Source organism: Mauremys mutica, chromosome 16 (genome assembly GCF_020497125.1).
Source record: "Mauremys mutica isolate MM-2020 ecotype Southern chromosome 16, ASM2049712v1, whole genome shotgun sequence".
Lineage (NCBI taxonomy): Eukaryota > Metazoa > Chordata > Testudines > Geoemydidae > Mauremys > Mauremys mutica.
The window spans coordinates 5,183,923-5,201,252 of record NC_059087.1 but is presented as its reverse complement, the minus strand read 5'-3'; the positions used below and the strand labels follow the sequence as shown (position 1 = coordinate 5,201,252).

Below are 17,330 nucleotides of genomic sequence, written 5' to 3'. Positions count from 1 at the left end.
GTCACGTGCTCGGTATTTGCCATTTGGTTTGTGCTGTTCAGTCTTCAAGCTTGGTTCTCTTAGTGTCCCTGTCAGTATCTCTTGGCCTCTCGCGCTCCTTTAGTTAGTTGGTGGGCTCTTCCTCTCCTCCCTGTTTTTAAAACCCATTTAAATTGCGGTCTAGCCTTTTTCGGGGGATACCAATGTAAGATGACGCCCAGCATGGGTGGCTGGCAGTGGGGAGAAGACCATGGACCTCTGGATCTGAAAGCATGAGCTTCTATTGCATGAGCTAAAAGACCCAGCCCTGTTAGCTCAAAGCCAGCAGTGGGCTCAAACCTCTAAGTTGTCCAGCCGCTTGGGGAGAGAGCCACCCCGAGTAAGTGTGGGATACAACCGTGTCTGTGTAACAGTCTAACATCCAGCACATCCATGGAGACAGCCACCAGGCCCTCCTTGCCGGGCCAGATACCGCTGTGTTACCCAGGCCAGTCCAGTTGCTCTATTGCCACCACTGGAGTGCCTCTGGGTTTAGCCCAGCATGAATGAGAGAGCAGAAATTGGCACGTTGACTTTTATCAATGGGCCTAAATCCTCTCTCCTCGGTCAAGCGCAAGTAAATGGACTTGGTGCAGGGGAATTCTGAAGGAGCACAGCATCTTACCATCCACCCTCTCCTCTCTGGGTTCCAGACCTCCACCCGAGCAAGCCTGCAGCAGCTGAAGGTTTCCTGCCATGCCCCCCTGCCTTCCTAATAATAACGCTCTTGCCTGTGGTGGAATGCTGTGCAGCACGCAGGGGGTGGACCCCAATGCCGTGGGGTCTCTGCATCCTGCCCCTTGCCCCAGATCCCAGAGCAATACGAGAAGATTCCACCAGTTCCTTTCAGCATCCATGTTTGTACCATGCATTGGAGAAGATACCCGAGAAGAGCAAAATAATAATTGTTATATATCAACCTGCTCCATCAGTGACTGTTTCCCAGAGGGAAATCCTATAATCCTACGTGTCTAACATCCTGGGCAGGTGATTGTATTCTATTCAGGCTTAGTCAGCTCCTTTGTTTTTTCCATCTGGGGTGAGAGTCGGGCAAGCCAGCGCCAGCATTATTAACATTCTCTGAAAAACAGTTAAAAACCCCTCTAGTTGTTTACTACAAGTAAGTTGCCCTCAGGGGCAGTTGATTCATAAAAAGGCAGAGCAGTTCCCTCTCCCAAAAATGGAAAAACACATGGGCGTTAAAAGCAAACGAGTGTTTGAAAACCGAACCCACGGATACTGTAGCCTGGCTGCTTCTGACTCAGCTGAGATCTAGTCCCTGTTAACCTGACTGTAAAAGTGAATTCAAAGTAAGCTGTAAAAATATAATTAGAACTCTTCCCTAAATAGGGCTGGAAAGAAGCTTGGGGTGTGGGAGGAGAAGGGCTCCCGAGGTGCTGAATTTGGTGAAGTTAAGCATGCGAAATCCAAAGTTTCTCCTATGGTTCAAACACAGGTGAAGAGCTGCTGAAGCAATGCAGGGGAAACCATCTGTCAGACTGGCTTTTCTGAAAAGCACAGAGGTGCTGGTGGTGCAGAAGTCCTCGTGAGGGTGGTTAGTTTTTTTTGTTTTTTTTTTCCCTGTTGCTGACGTGTAATTTGAGGATAAAAGGCCTGGTTGTATAAGAAGCCCTGAAATGTTTGTTCATTCGCAAGCTAGTTCAGAGTCGGCAAGAGAGCAGCAGCAGTTCTGAGAGCAGCAACATGCTCTATTTAAAGAGGCTTGATTCAAAGCCAATAGCTCATCTCAGTTGATTAGATTCTGCCTGTTGGTATGGCTACTTCCACCTTTTCATGTTCTCTGTATGTATAAATATCCCCTGTCCGTGTGTTCCATTCTATGCATCCGAAGAAGTGAGCTGTAGCTCACGAAAGCTCATGCTGAAATAAATGTGTTAGTCTCTAAGGTGCCACAAGTGCTCCTGTTCTTTTTACGGATACAGACTAACACGGCTGCTGCTCTGAAACCTGTCAAAGCCAAACGTTATCCAGTACTGCTTGTTTCTCCCCCTCCTCCCCACCTTTCTGTGGGATGCATGGGCAGGTGGAGCTGGGGAGATCAGAGGCAAACTTCCCAAGCAGACCTTCAAATGTCTGGTAAAATACCCAGCTAGAGAGCGATGGTGGATATTCCACTTGGGAAAGTTCACTTCTTGAAATCACGGAGGAATAGAGTTAAAGTCTCCAAGAAAATAAAGCTCTGTGTGTGTGGTTTCAGAGTGGTAGCTGTGTTAGTCTGTATCAGCAAAAACAACGAGGAGTCCTGACATCAGGAATCATAACATTCAAAAACCAGTGGGAGAACACTTCAACCTCTCTAACCACTCAGTGACAGACTTGAAGGTGGCAGTTTTGCAACAAAAAAACTTCAAAAACAGACTCCAAAGAGAGACTGCTGAACTCGAATTAATATGCAAATTAGATACAATTAAAACTTAAGTTTAAACAGAGACTGGGAATGGTTGGGTCATTACACTAATTGAATCTATTTCCCTATGTTAAGTTCTCCTCACACCTTCTATGGGTCATCTCAATTATCACTTCAAAGTTTTTTTTTTCTCCTGCTGAGGATAGCTCATCTCAATTGATTGGACTCTGCCTGTTGGTATGCATCCTTCCACCTTTTCATGTTCTCTGTATGTATAAATATCCCCTGTCTGTCTGTTCCATTCTATGCATCTGAAGAAGTGAGCTGTAGCCCACGAAAGCTTATGCTGAAATAAATTTGTTAGTCTCTAAGGTGCCACGAGTACTCCTGTTCTTTTTGAGGAGCCCTTGTGGCACCTTAGAGCCTAACACATATATTTGGGCATAAGCGTTCGTGGGCTAAAACCCACTTCATCAGATGCATGGAGTCAGGGCTGGCTCCAGCTTTTTTGCCGCGTCAAGCAGTGTTTTAAAAAAAAAAAAAAAAACCCCGATTGACTTGCCACCAAAGTGCCGCCGAAGACTGAAGCGGTTGACTTGCCGCGGCCGAATTGCTGCTGCAGACCCAGACGTGCCGCCCGAACAACGGACGAACTGCCGCCCCTTTCTATTGGCCGCCCCAGGCACCTGCTTCCTTCACTAGTGCCTGGAACCGGCCCTGCATGGAGTGGAACATACACTAGGGAGCAGGGCCGCCCAGAGGATTCCGGGGGCCCGGGGTCTTCGGTGGCGGGGGGCCCTTCCGTTCCGGGACCCGCCGCCGAAGTGCCCCAAAGACCCGCGGCGGGAGCCCCCCGCCGCCGAATTACCGCCGAAGCGGGACCCGCCGCTGAAGTGCAGCCCGGTCTTCGGTGGTAATTCGGCGGGGGGGGGTCCCGCCGCGGGTCTTCGGGGCACTTCGGCGGCGGGTCCCGGAACGGAAGGGGCCCCCCACCGCCGAAGACCGGGCTGCGCTTCGGCGGCGGGTCCCGCTTCCCCCCTGCCCTGGCCCCAGCCTCTTACCCCCGGCTCCCTCCTCACCCGGAGTCTCAGCGCCTCGCCCGACAGCCGCAGCGTGTGGCCGGCGGGGCCTGAGCTCCGTCCCGCTCAGAGCCGCGTGGTGAGGGGGCGGGGCTGGGAGCCCCACGCCGAGCGGAAGGAGCTGAGCTCAGCCTGGAGCTCCCAGCCCCGCCCCCTCCCCACGCGGCTCTGAGCGGGGCGGGGCTCAGGGGCCCTGCCGGAGACACGTCGCTTGATGCGCTGAGGCTCCAGGAGAGGGGTGGAGGCGGGAGCCTCCGCTGTTCTCTTGGGGGCCCCTGCGGAGCCTGGGGCCCGGGGCAAATTGCCCCCTTTGCCCCCCCCTCTGGGCGGCCCTGCTAGGGAGATATAAATACACAGCAAATGAAAAGATGGGAGTTGCCTTACCAAGTGTGTGGGGGGTCAGTGCTAACAAGCCAATTCAATTAAGGTGGAAGTGGCCTATTCTCAACAGTTCACAAGAAGGAATGGAAATTACTTTTGTGGTGCTAATGAGGCCAATGCAGTCAAAGGCAGCCCATTTCAAACAGTTGACAAGAAGGTGTGAGAATTGGCAGGAGGAAATTAGTTTTTGTAGTGACCCATCCACTCCCAGTCCTTATCCAGGCCTAATTTGATGGTGACCAGTTTGCAAATTAATTCCAGTTCTGCAATTTCTGGTTGGGAGTGAGTCTGTGTGTGTGTGTGTGTGTGTGTGTGTGTGTTGCAGGAAATTTTCCAGTTGCAAAAGCTCTGTATTTTGTTTGTCTCCTCATCTCCGAGCTCCTTGTGACTCCAACCCCTCACCTTAGAAGAGCATATTGAATTCCTCTCTTTAACATTTGTGATCTCCACCTTTGTTTACAGTAGAGATTTGTAGGTATTGGCGTTGCCTGTTTGAAATGGCTAGCAGATTTCAGCCGGGATGTACCAATGTCCTCTATAGACAGGCTGTTTTTGTGTAATCTGGCACAGCATATTGCTGTGTTCATAAGATGGGCTTGACTTTTCACCTTAACTCTTCATGTTGCTGATGTTCAGCTTTCACAAGTTCTGCAGGGAATGTATCAGCTCTCTTGTTTTCCTTTCTGTTTTTTTTTCCCTTTCTCTATTCATGGCCAGCCTCATTTTGGTTTCAGCGTGTGTGTAACTAGCTAGCATCCTGGTGGATTTGGATCAAAGGTGGCTTGATAAAATGTGTGAGATTTTTACCTGCTGTGCAGGAATACCTCCAGAGTGTGACTCGTGTGTGTACAGAAATGAAAGTCCCTGCACATGAAACAGTAGTTGCAGGCATATAAAAATGATGAAAGCCTAACAAAAGGCATCATTGCATTGCACTGATATTCTATGTACTTAAACACTGAATGCACCAAGTTCATGATCATTCAGTATAGGGTGACCAGATGTCCTGATTTTATAGGGACAGTTCCGATTTTTGGGTCTTTTTCTTATATAGGCTCCTATTGTCCCCCACCCCCTGTCCTGATTTTTCACATTTGCTGTCTGCTCACCCTAATTCAGTATCTCAAGCTGAGAAAATGGTAGAATCACATTTTGCCATTAGAGGTGTGTGCATATATAAAGAAAATTGCTCCTAAACTTTTTGATCCTAATTTTAATTTTTAAAAAAAACATTGGATCACATGTTTCATTTTTTTGACTTTCATGTTAAGTTTTAGTTTTAATATTCAGACCTTTAATACACATGAGTTCCCAGTAGAAATAGTAGTGGCTTAATTCTGGAGTTAGCTGGGTGACCGTTTTTTGTGTATTGCATTAACTTTTTCCCTTTTCTTAGAAATCTTTGCAAAATCCCTATACAAGCTTATTCCGATCAAATCTGTTGTGACAGGAGTGTTGTGTTTTTTAAGACTGATCATAGAATTTCAGTGTTCAACCCCGTGCAGTTGCGAGGCCAGGCATAAAACCATTTATCCTTTGTGATTCAGGGTTTTTTTTCTTTTTTCCAGTTTATACTGCGTGCTGCATTGAACCTACTGCTTGGTGCTGTTTCAAACCCATTAGGCTTGTCTTTGTTGTTCATTTTTGTGGAGCTACAATAAATATTTAAATACAGAGAACTTTTGCATGCATACGCTGGTGCCAATTCTTGTTTTGCAGAGGAATCAGCACTTAATAAAAGTTCTTTCTGTATTCCCCTTGTTGATTACAGCTTGTCCTGAATAAAAAAGCAAGAGAAAATGCCATGCCATGGTGCTGCAGGGTTGCTGGCATGGTGCTGCTCTCGTGTACTGCAGTGAGAGGCACAGTATATGGTGTGTGTGTGTGTGTGCGCAATTGCTGCTTCTGCAATAGAGGTCAAGCTGAACACGAAGCTCCTGCTGAAATACTCCTGGTCTTTCGAGACATTTGTTTCGTATTCATCACTGCGGGGTAGGGTAGGGACTGTTACTACAGCATCTTTGTTCTGACCAGGGCAGCGAGACACTAGGGTTGATATAGTCAATGGTTAGGCTGCTGAGACCTGTCATGCTGACCAATATTGTCTCATTGTTTCCTTGTACTCCCCTGTCTGACCATATCCACCTGTTCTTTCTTGTCCTACACTTCGGCTGTAAACTCTTTGGGGGCAGGGACGGTCTTTTTTTGCCCTGTGTTTGTGCAGCACGTACCGTAACGGGCGTCTGGTCTATGACTAGGGCTCTTGCGCACTGCAGTGATGTTACTAATAATAGCAGTCAGCGGGCGGTGCGGGTGCCCAGGACCCCGTGAATCAAGCCATTGAATTAGGTACCTAAATAGATACAGGTGCCTCATGTTAGGCACTCAAACGTTAACCGAAGCCTCTTCTGTAGCCTCTTCAGAACGGTTGCATGGACTGGCCAACAGGTGGTGCAGGAATAATGCTGTCCTATACCCCCTCCTCTGAAGAAAGACTACGTCACCTCTGTTGTGGATTCCCCAAGTCTCTTGCAAGGTCTTCTTCATGGCTCTGTAGGATGGTACAGCGTCACCCATGGTGGCCTAGACACTGGTCTAGAGATGATGACATACATGGATGAACTCTCGGGGGCTCAGCAAGAGCCATCACAATCTCTGAGGAGGTGCTTGTAGAGTATCCCTAACTGACGAAGGAGTTTGGTTTTGTCTTCCGAACAGCACAGTCTAGATTTATAGAGCCAGACAAATAATAAGCTTGCTTTGCCTGGGGAAAATGTTAGGAACACAGGAAATATTATACCAGTCCAAGAGGCCCATATCTTGCTTCCGTCAGTGACCAATTCCTGATTTGTTAGAGGATGGATACTGCTCCTCCCACCATAAGGACTGTCCACGGGGGAAAATACTGCTCCCTGTGCCTCTGATAGAGTGCACTGTAGCCTGTGATTTGATTACTCCAGGGGTTCTCAAACTGGGGGTCGGGACCCTTCGGGGGGGTCGCGAGGTTATTACCTCGGGGGGTCACGAGCTGTCAGCCTCCACCCTCAACCCCGCTTTGCCTCCAGCATTTATAATGGTGTTAAATATATAAAAAAGTGTTTTTTAATTTATTTGGGGGGGTTGCACTCAGAGGCTTGTTTTGTGAAAGGAGTCACCAGTACAAAAGTTGGATTACTCTTATCTTGGCCAGTTCAGCTGCAGATTTTAATAGTCATAAAATGTATGCACTGCTTTTTAAAATTAGCCCATTAGATACCACAGTGATGGGCACTTTGGAAATGTGCATAATGGTAATTAAAATCCAGCCACTGTGTTAGAGACACTTAGTGGAAAGTGATTAATTGGATGGTTAATTTTATACGTGCAGCAAAAATTAGAAAGATAAACAAATGACATCTCCAGGCGAGGGGAGGAAAAGCCGCGAGGAAGCCTCGATGCTGAGTCATAGCAATGACTGAGCAGCGGAATGCCATTCGTTGAGTAAGACTGATACGGTTACATAGACTTCTTGCAAACTGAAATGTTTTGCAATTGAATTGTATTAGCTGAATGAGATTGACCTAAAATGTAAGACCAGCTGAAAAGTGTTGCGAACGGAAGATGGTTTGTTACAATATAAATCTCTCTAGCTGTTAGCAGCAGTGAAAATTGAGTCTACATTGAATCCATCTTACTGCAAAGATGGATTATGGATTTGGTTTCATTGGAAGAAATCAGAGTTTATTCCAGTCGGGAGTACCTGAACCTTTTGATCCCAGTAATTAAGCTTGAATCAATAACTTACCATTGTGTGTAGCTTATGTTCAGCTTGCCCTCATGCCATATGTATGAGCTGAATAGCCCTGGTCTCTCTCACTGTCCTTCGTATCAGTCTCTGGTTTCCAAAATGGAGTCTGGCGGAGGATAATTTAGGTGGCCTGTGTAATGCACCTTCCTTCACTCTTATAGACGGGGCTGGCTCTGCATTGATCCACCTTCAGCAGATAGGCTAACCCCACCTTTCTGTTAACATTTCATTCTGGTTTATCTGTGGTACTTGTATGGACTTGTTATCATGGTATCCGAGCCTGTCTTCACAACATTCCTGTGAGGTGGGGCACTGCTCACCCCCATTTTGGGGATGAAGAATGGAGGCAAAGAGATGCTAGATGACCTGGCCATGGTCACACAGGAAGTCCGTGGCAGAACAGGGATCCTAATCATTGGATCATCCTTCCTCTCAGGATTCTATTAGCACTAAATATAGAGATGAGAACCAGTTTGCATACCAGGGCCAAGTGTGAGTGTTGATTGCCCTAGTTAAATAACTTGGGGCAAACTAAACCAATGAAAGCCAGATTTATACCGGTGTACAAGTGTCCACACACAGATGTACCCATTGAATTAAATTAGTGCATTAGTGAAACTGGAGCAAATCCTGTATGTAGATAGCCCTAAAGTAACAGACCTCATAATGGAGGAGGACATAGGCTGATGAGAACCAGACCTTTTTGTTCCAGTGTCGAGTACAATCTATTGCAATTTAATTATAGCATGCCTTTCTTACAAAGTAGAGCAGTTAAAATCAGAAGGTGTGTAAGTAGGAGGAAGCAGTAGATCAGGAGAAGCGTGAAGGACTGGTAAGTGATAGTGTGGGGAACTTGTGACAGCTCCCTAGCTGTTGGCAGCATGGAAGAAGGGGATCTGAACTGCATCTTAAGGAGGGAAAGCAGAGCGAGGAGGAAGGCAGGCTGTTTCAGGTGCAGTGACCATGAAGAATCAACCTCAGACAGAGGGAAGGCAAAGCTGTGGGACTGAGAAAGTTTAAAGAGAGGGGGATCAAAGGGATGCATAGGGGTGCACCATTGCCTGAGGATCCTTGAGTCATTGTGGAGCTGATATGGATATGAATTTTCTGAGTGTCCTGGAAATTCAGATGCTCGTATTAGGGACTATCCCGTGGCTCTGTGAATTGTTTCCCCTCCAATAAAAGGGGGACAGAATGGAATGTAATCTGATTTCTAGAGCACTTTTCTGTCTTAAAGCACCCCCAGGAACTTAAAGAAACTAGGAGTTAGGTGCTAATAGTGCAATTGCTGCATGGCAAAATCATCAGTCGTTGTGCACTCAGCCACAGTTCACTATTGCACAGTTCTGAACATTAGAACCTTCTGATGATTCCCAGGGGATCTTTAACTTCTAGCCTGGCTGATCCTCAAAGATGGGTCACAGGCCTCAATTTAACATCCCCGCTTGGAAGGGGTGTGTGTGTGGGTGTGTGTGTGTGTAATTGTGAAAAGAAGATCTTTACCGCTTTGGGGTACAAACTCCTGGCTGCAGCATTACATTCTAAGAAAAGAGCAGCATTTATGATTATAGCATCAATGCTGTAATAAGGTAAATGTTTGTTTTTAAAGTAGTCACACAATCCCTGTACGAGTACACAAATTGTTCTATTTTTGCACTATGAATAAAATAGGCTCAATTTCTTTGTGATGATGAAGCCCATAAGCGGTGGTTTTGCAAAACATTTGGAGCCAAATTCAAAATTGCTTGAGGTTAAAAGATATTTTGTTTTGTTTTTGCAATTTGTTTCAATTTTCCATGAAAGAGCTTTGTTTGGACATGCAGATTTGCTCAGTGGAAATGGACCCATTTTGTAGCATAGCTGGCTTGGCATTGAAAAAAAGTGAACATTTGTACTTGCAGATGTTTTTGCTATGAAAATAGCCATTTTGCCAAAAATGTTGCACAAAACAAAACCTCTACATCCAATTACATAAAACATAAGGAGTGAATTTCAGAAGGAACTCCTGGGTTAGCAGCAGTAGCATGCAATCTATGGGGAAAGTAACAGATTATGTCCCTAGATAAACCACTGGATTAAAAAATGAAATGTATCTGCTGCTGGGGCTTCTAAACAAAGATATACAGTACTTGCCATAGTCCGCAATATAACGCTAACACCAGACATGCTAGACAATGATATTCCCAGATTTGTTGGTTTCATCCACTTGCCACACTTCCATAATATGCTCCAGTGCCCTGTGCAGATAGTTGACAGAGAAGCTGCCCATACCATAGCATAGAAATTCAGTGGTTAATTTAATTAAGGAGTGTGGTGAGAACAGCCAATTTTCTCTTTTTAGAAACATTGGAATAATCTTCATTCTGATCTAAATATTAAGGGCTTAATCCAGTGCCCATTAAAATCAATGGGACCCTTAGTGTTTGCAACTAAATGTATTCCCCATGAAATGTTAAACCTATTGATGTAAGATCAGGAGTAATTCCCCTGCATCACCAGGTCTGACGGCTGAGTTAACATCTAGAAAAGAATCATGGATGAATGATCTCCAGTGTCCTGAACACTGGCTCAAAGAAAGGGATAGATAGCAGCATGCTTAAGGAATGAAGGCATGAGAGAGAATTATGCTAGAAAATAGTTTAAACATTAAAAGTACTGGAGAAAGTCATCAACCCACCTAACTTAGACCAGAGACTGTTAATCTTTAACCCATTTTATTCCTTTTAGAAAGTATATTGTCAGGTTAAAAAATCAGAATTACTTTAAAAAAAAAGTGCCTTACTTGCATTATTGACAATGTTTTAGATTATGGAAACTGAAAGAATTAAAACCCTTGACTTGAGTTTTCACCCCGTATGTTGGTGGTTTGCTTTTGGACAATGCAAAGAGACTGGTCTGTTTCAGTTTTGCCCATAGTCATTTTCTAGTAATTCAGTTTCAGGGTCCCCTGCTCTAGCCACTGTACTCCCACTGTATGTATTGCAGATATGTGCTCTATATTAGACATTTTTTAAATATAACCCCCCCGATTTCTCCTCCCCCCCTTAAAACTGGAAACTTTTCTATTAGTCTCAATTACAGTATAGTAAAAATCTAGGGTGAAACATTGAAGTGAATGGGAATTTTGCCATTGATTTCAATAGATTTCACTCCTGTTTTTTGAGATACCTGAATTTGGGGTCAAACTTGACCTGATAGTGTCCCTTTAATAAACACCCATAGAACAAGACTTCAGCATTTTGGACCTGAATCAAATCTAGAGAAGTCAGTGGAAAGACTCCCACTGACTTCAACCAGCTTTGGATCAGGCACTGTATGAACTGAAATAAAATGGCTTGGTTTTGGTACATACAATGTATTTTCTCTCTCTTGCTGCACTGTCAAGGCGTATTCCTTTGTCGAGTGCTTACGTATTCTCTATGCAGTACATGGTATTCTTGGGTTCCACTCTGAACAACCGGCAGTTTAAGGTTGAAATTCATGGCTCTCAGTAAGGTCTTTTCAGTTTGCCACATGTAAATTAGAGATCATATAGTTTGTAAATGATCTGAAAGTGTGGTCTGTGTAACTGTCATAAACCTGAAACTGTCATAAGACATGGGGGACGATGTCTTTTTTTTAATGGATGCTGTTTTAGCTGCTTTGTCAGATTTGGGTCATGCTGCAATGGGAGTGCATAAAGCCCCCTGCGGGTTTGATTTTTTTTCCCCTGAAATTCTCTCAAGTAAGGATCTCTCGCCCTCTTCCCCCCCGCTTTGAATGGAATAAATAATGCATTTTAGATTCTGCTATTTTTAGCTAGCTGGTTTGTAAGTTAACCAGTTGTACAGTTTACCACTCAAACCTTTTGTGTTGTTGTGTCTTTCCAGAGCTTGCAAACTGCTGTTTCTGTTGTTGGCTTTTCAGAAGTTGCTAGTTGTGTCTCTTCACCTGCACAGTACACAGATGGGTTTGCACAGTTGCAGTCTCTGGTGGGCTTTTTGCATTTTACTCAAAAGATTAACAATTGCAGCAAAGTAAAATATTTAATTTTTTTTCTTAGAAAAGTAAAGAAGGCATTATTAATACACTACATGCCATCCCCGAAAATACGCTGTCTTCATCCTGCATCCCTTTCACAGACAGAAACTAGAGCTGCTCAAAATTTTTTAGACAGAAGTTTTCCATAGAAAAATGCAGTTTTGTTTGGAATTGAAACATTTTATGGGGACATGTTGATTTTGAGGAAACCTTTCAATAGGCAAATGTCACAATGCTTCATAGCATTCTTTCATGGAGGGAGGGATAGCTCAGTGGTTTGAGTATTGGCTTGCTAAACCTAGGGTTGTGAGTTCAATCCTTGAGGTGGCCACTTAGGGATCTGGGGCAAAAATCTGTCTGGGGATTGGCCCTGCTTTGAGCAGCAGGTTGGACTAGATGACCTCCTGAGGTCCCTTCCAACCCTGATATTCTATAAGTCATTTAATTTCAACATTTATATTTATTTCACTAATATGCACCATGTATAATATATAATATTTTAAATATGATATTAAAGCGGAAACAAAATGAACCAAAACACTATTCAAACAAAATGTTTTGAAGGCCATGGATCCACATTTTCAGAATTCTAGTTTGATGGGAAATTGAAGAATTTTGGCTTTTTGTTTCAAATTGGAATGATTTTTTTCTCCCTGAAATGTTGGAATTTCCCACAGAATGGAAATTCTGTTCTTGACCAGCTCTAGAAGAAAAGTCCTGAAGGGTTTTGACTAAGTTCCCAAGCAGACCGTGACCGTAACTAGCGGGCACAGGTATTTAAGGAAATAGTATTGCCATTTTGAGGAACAGTATTATTTATTTGTCTAGAACTTTACATATTCTAAGTGCTTGACAAAGGTTAATCATCATGGCCTCACTGACGGATAGGGACAGCAGTGTAATCCTCGCTTTTTTTGGGCTGGGGAAACTGAGGGAGAGAAATGATTGTCCAAGATCGCAGAGCAAGTCAATAGAATAGGAGTGCCAGGATAAGAACTTACAACCTTTTGACCTGGTGCCCTTTGCTCAGTTAGACTGTGCTTCCTCCGACACAATGTCTCCGGTACCCATACACCTCACCACTGCCTCTTGTTTCAATGAAGATAGAGTGGGTATGTTTGGAGTAGAGTATAGCTATATACATTTTCCCCACCCCTCTCAGTTTGAGCGCTGGGAGCATGCCGATACAGTCTACGCAGCGTACACTGGTGTTTGTTAGCTAGGGAATAATTCAGAGCAATGAGATTATTTGATAAATTGGCCACAAACAGATGCTTTTTTTGCTTTAATTTTATTTGCCAGATACTTTACACTTCTTGGCCATAGCTGATTCCTCATCAGTTTGTGAAAATTCAGCATTTCCAATGTGAGTTGTTTTGATTGGAAGTGTAAATCACATGGTGTATTTCTCGTTCGCTGAATGGATTAACCTGGCTCTTAGACTCGGGGCCCACTGTGAATACTTTCAGTTCCCAGTCTGAAGCTTGCTTTCCATGGATATTCTGCAATATTTACTGTCTGGGTCAACATTCCTGTTGATAAACTCATTTTCTAAAATACATGTGTAAAGCAAATGCAAAAGAGGGGACAACACACTCGAGGGGAACTTGTTTGAAAACCTGAAAATATTTATTGGAGATACTGTCTAGCATTCACCTAGCTGTAACGTTTCTCTATCATGCTGTGTGTGTATTAAGAACATAAGAACGGCCACACTGTGTCAGACCAATGGGCCATCTAGCCCAGTAGCCTGTCTTCCTACAAAGGCCAGTGCCAGATGCTTCAGTGGGAATAGCAGAACAGGGCAATTCTGAGTGATCCATCTCCTGTTGTCTAGTTCCAGCTTCTGGCGGAGGTTTAGAGCAACCCGGAGAATGTGGTTGTGTCCTTGACCACCTTGGCTAATTCCCATTGATGGAACTATCCTCTATGAACTTATCTAATTATTTTTTGAACCCAGTTAGACCTCTGGTCTTCACTACATTCCCTGACTACAAGTTCTACAGGTTAACTGTGCATTGTGTGAAGAAGCACTTTCTTTTGTTTTGTTTTAAATTGGCTGCCTATTAAGAGTATCTCAAGAGATTCCCATAATGTATTAGATTGGACACTAACAGCTGTAGATTTCTCAATATTTTCAGGTAAAATGATAGTGGAAAGTGACACATTTTCTTCAGGTTAATTACTTTTACGTTTCCTAATTATGTTTTACTTCATTCAACCTACAGGATCTTTTTATCTTCACTTAACCATACTGACTCATACAGTCTATGACTAGACTTGGAAGGATTAGATTTTTATTCATCTCTCTCTCTCTCTCACACACACACACTCTGATAAAAATATTTCCATCAATAATAATTGAAATGTGCAGATAAACAAAGTAAGAAATGCTGCTTGAGAATTTATGCGAGTTTGATTTTAATGATAGTTACTTTGTATATTATGACATGTGATGTTCACAACTTATTTTAACAGTTACAAAGTTTTAACTTTACAAATATCAATATCGACTGTCATTAAATATTTATTGTCTGACTCCCATAATTTTCTGCAACTCTGAACATTTAAACAAATAAAGTTTAAAACCCATAATTTTGTGCACCTATGAAAATGAGTCAATAAAAATAGGAAAAAATGCTTAAAAATAAACCTCAATATTATCCATTAAAATTATAAAAAGAATAAAAATTGAGTTCTGCCAGGCTAGTTATGATGCAACACTTGTCTCTGGGTTGGATGGTTACTGGATTATCTGGGACTTGGTCTATTATGCAGTGCTGACTGTTACATTGAGGTCCCTTTTGACCAGCTTTGGGTTCTAATTCAGAGCCTGTGGAAGTGCGTGGGTGTCTTCCCATTGACTACAATGGGCTTTGGGTCAGGTCCTTGGTGGCCGTCCAGGATGGTGAAAGTTACAGATCCTGGGATTCTTGGGAAAGAGAGAAAGGATGGCCAGTGTTCCATTTCCCTGTAACCTGATCTTGGTTTTGAATGGGCTGTTGGTGCTCATGCTTAGCACCTGTAAGGATCTGACTCTGTGGCTATGGCTTCATTACATCTTAAGTTGACATAAGTTAAGTTGCCCAAGGATGTGAATGAGACACCCCCCGAGCGACATAACTTATGCCGACTTATCGCTGTCCACACCGGCACTTATGTCAGTGGGAGAGCTTGTCCTGCTGACATAGCTGCTGCCACTCGTTGGGGATGGATTAATTAACTCATTGAGAGAACTTTCTCCTGTCGGCTTAGAGCAGCTACACAGAGAGTGTACGGCAGGGCAGCTGCATCACAGCTTCCCTCTCCCTAGCACAAGAACGGGGATCAGGGAAATATTTTCCTATTGTTTGGACAGCTTTATATCCCCTGAAACGGGGAGGACTCTCTCAAAGGTACAGCCAGAGGGCTGTACGCTCCAACAAGACCACTGGATTGTGGTTGCCCAGAGAATGACATGGGAGGTAAGTGAGGTGTCTGCTCTCACCCCAAGGGGGCGAACTTGAGACATTAACCTTTGACAGTACCCATTCTTCTTTCTTCTCCTCCCAAACTCCTTATGCTGCTTCTTTCCTTCTAGTCTGCTTTTCCCTCCTAATTGACTCCTTGTTGGGTTAGTCTGAGGGAGGCTCTGCTACTGAGGGAAAACCTGATCAAAGAGGGAAGGTCGTACATATCTTTGCCCGATCTAAAGGAAGAGTCTTTGTCGTGTTAGTGGCTGCTAGGGCATTACCAATGGAAATATATCTGTTAACTAGCAGTGTTTCTCAACCTTTTGATACCGGGACCAATGCTTTCCTAAACTGTGTCAGGGCAATCTCTTGGACCGGCACTGGTTCTTGGATTGTTAGTTGAGAAACAATGAACTAAAGGGCTAAAATAAGTATCTGGGGGGTCCAGCAGAACTGGGCACGCCAACACCATTCTCCTATCTCTTGCACTGTCTGTCTTTGTGCTACCGTCTCATGTTCTGTGTGCAGGCGTCTCATGAACCGCTTGGAAGACATGCGCAAGAATGTGGCTGGCGATGGGGTCAATCGCTGCATCCTGTGCGGAGAACAGCTGGGATCAGCTTGTGTCGTGTGTGAGGACTGCAAAAAGGTGAGACCTCACCTAGGCTGAGCTGGAGAACAGCAGATAATACTAATGGTACAACCTTCAGCTTGTGTGTTCGGGGACTCCTGTGTTCTACCCTGGCTCGGACATCGACTCCCTTGAGCAAATCACATAGGTTGAGATTTTTGAAAGCCGAGTCAGGGATTTAGATACACCACTCCCATTAGTTTTAATGGAAGATGTGTGTCTAAATGAGATCTGGCGGAATAATTTTTTTTTCTTGTTCACTTGCAGTGCTGAAAAAATGAAAATACATTTGTTTTGGGTAGAGCAAAGTGTTGGGTTTTTCATTTAGGTTTTGAGTTTTTTTTCAGGTTTTTAATTTAAAAAAAATATAATTGAAGTAAGTTTCAGAACAAAAAGTCTTTTTGAATCAAGACATTTCAGAAAATATTTCCCAGCTTTAGTCTGAATCTGTTGGTCAGCTTTGCAAATCTCAACCTTAAACTTTATGCCTCAGTGAAATGAGCCTACCCCCGCATGGCTTTGTGGGGGTTCATGAGAAATCATTTTTAAGCCATTTTGAATGTGAGACGTGCCATATTAAATGTCAAGTGTAATTATTATCACTAAATCTGAAATGATGTCCCTCGGTTGCACGTTGACATAGCAGAACATATGCTGTGCAAAATGTCCTCCTGTTTTGGACTCTCTCTAACGCCGCATCACAGCCTGGTGAGCATTGCTGGCAAAGTCTCAGTCTTAACTTTTTCAACTTCCTTGATCATTTGTTTTTCTACCTTTAAAATCAGACCCAAACACACCTCTTAGGGTGAATGACTGTGAGTCTTTAACTACAGCAGGAGTCAGTTATTGTTCTGCACAAGCCCTTTCTGGCAATGCTCTGTTGCAGCGATTTAGTGTCATGTTGTGCCATAAATGTGTGCTTTGTTTTGTTGGTAGAATGTCTGCACGAAGTGTGGCGTCGAGGCGACCAACAGCCGCCCTCATTCCATCTGGTTGTGCAAGATCTGCAGCGAGCAGAGAGAGGTTAGTGCAATGCTCCTGGCTGGATTTACTTCCTCTCTGCTACTGCAGTGATGCTTTATTAAACCCTGTGTCTGGGATGTCCTGCAGGTTAGTGGTTCCACAATCGGTAGCGGTTTTAAGTCAGAGCTTTAACGATAGTTGTCCTAAGCATTCCTTGATATTAAACATCCTGCCACGTGGAGCATTATATAAGGGGCTGGCTGCATGCTCGTACAATATTAATTCTGAGTAGGCTTGTCCCAAGAATCCCGGAAGGAACTGTGTTAATTAGATATAGGGCCAACTTCTTAACAAAGCCATTCAATCATTTAAATCTCTCTCTTCTCTCCCCCACATTCTCTGCCCTCACTCCGTGGACAAACTCCCACTGACAGATGAACAGCTCCTAGTTAGCTCGGTAGAGATAGGGGCAAATTTTTTTTTAATGAAAAGCAGATTGAAGATGATGTGTTTCCCCCTAAGAAAATTAACCACTTTTGCATGTAACGATCATCTGTTCTGGAGAGGGTTTCATGGTCATCAGCCCTGTCAATTGGCTTGCCCTGTGCTTCTGTACTATGGCTCACAAACT

General features: G+C 43.9%; 1 protein-coding gene across 5 annotated transcripts in view; it reads left to right on the top strand.

Moving 5' to 3' along the window:
* The window catches only part of RPH3A (rabphilin 3A), a 134,697-nt gene that overhangs the window by 78,269 nt on the left and 39,098 nt on the right, over nt 1-17,330 (top strand). For all 5 annotated transcript variants that reach the window (XM_044990286.1, XM_044990284.1, XM_044990287.1 and 2 more), the window contains exons 4-5: nt 15,634-15,754; nt 16,673-16,759. In XM_044990286.1, coding sequence (XP_044846221.1) covers nt 15,634-15,754; nt 16,673-16,759 — 208 coding nt within the window. The remainder of the gene's footprint in view (nt 1-15,633; nt 15,755-16,672; nt 16,760-17,330) is intronic.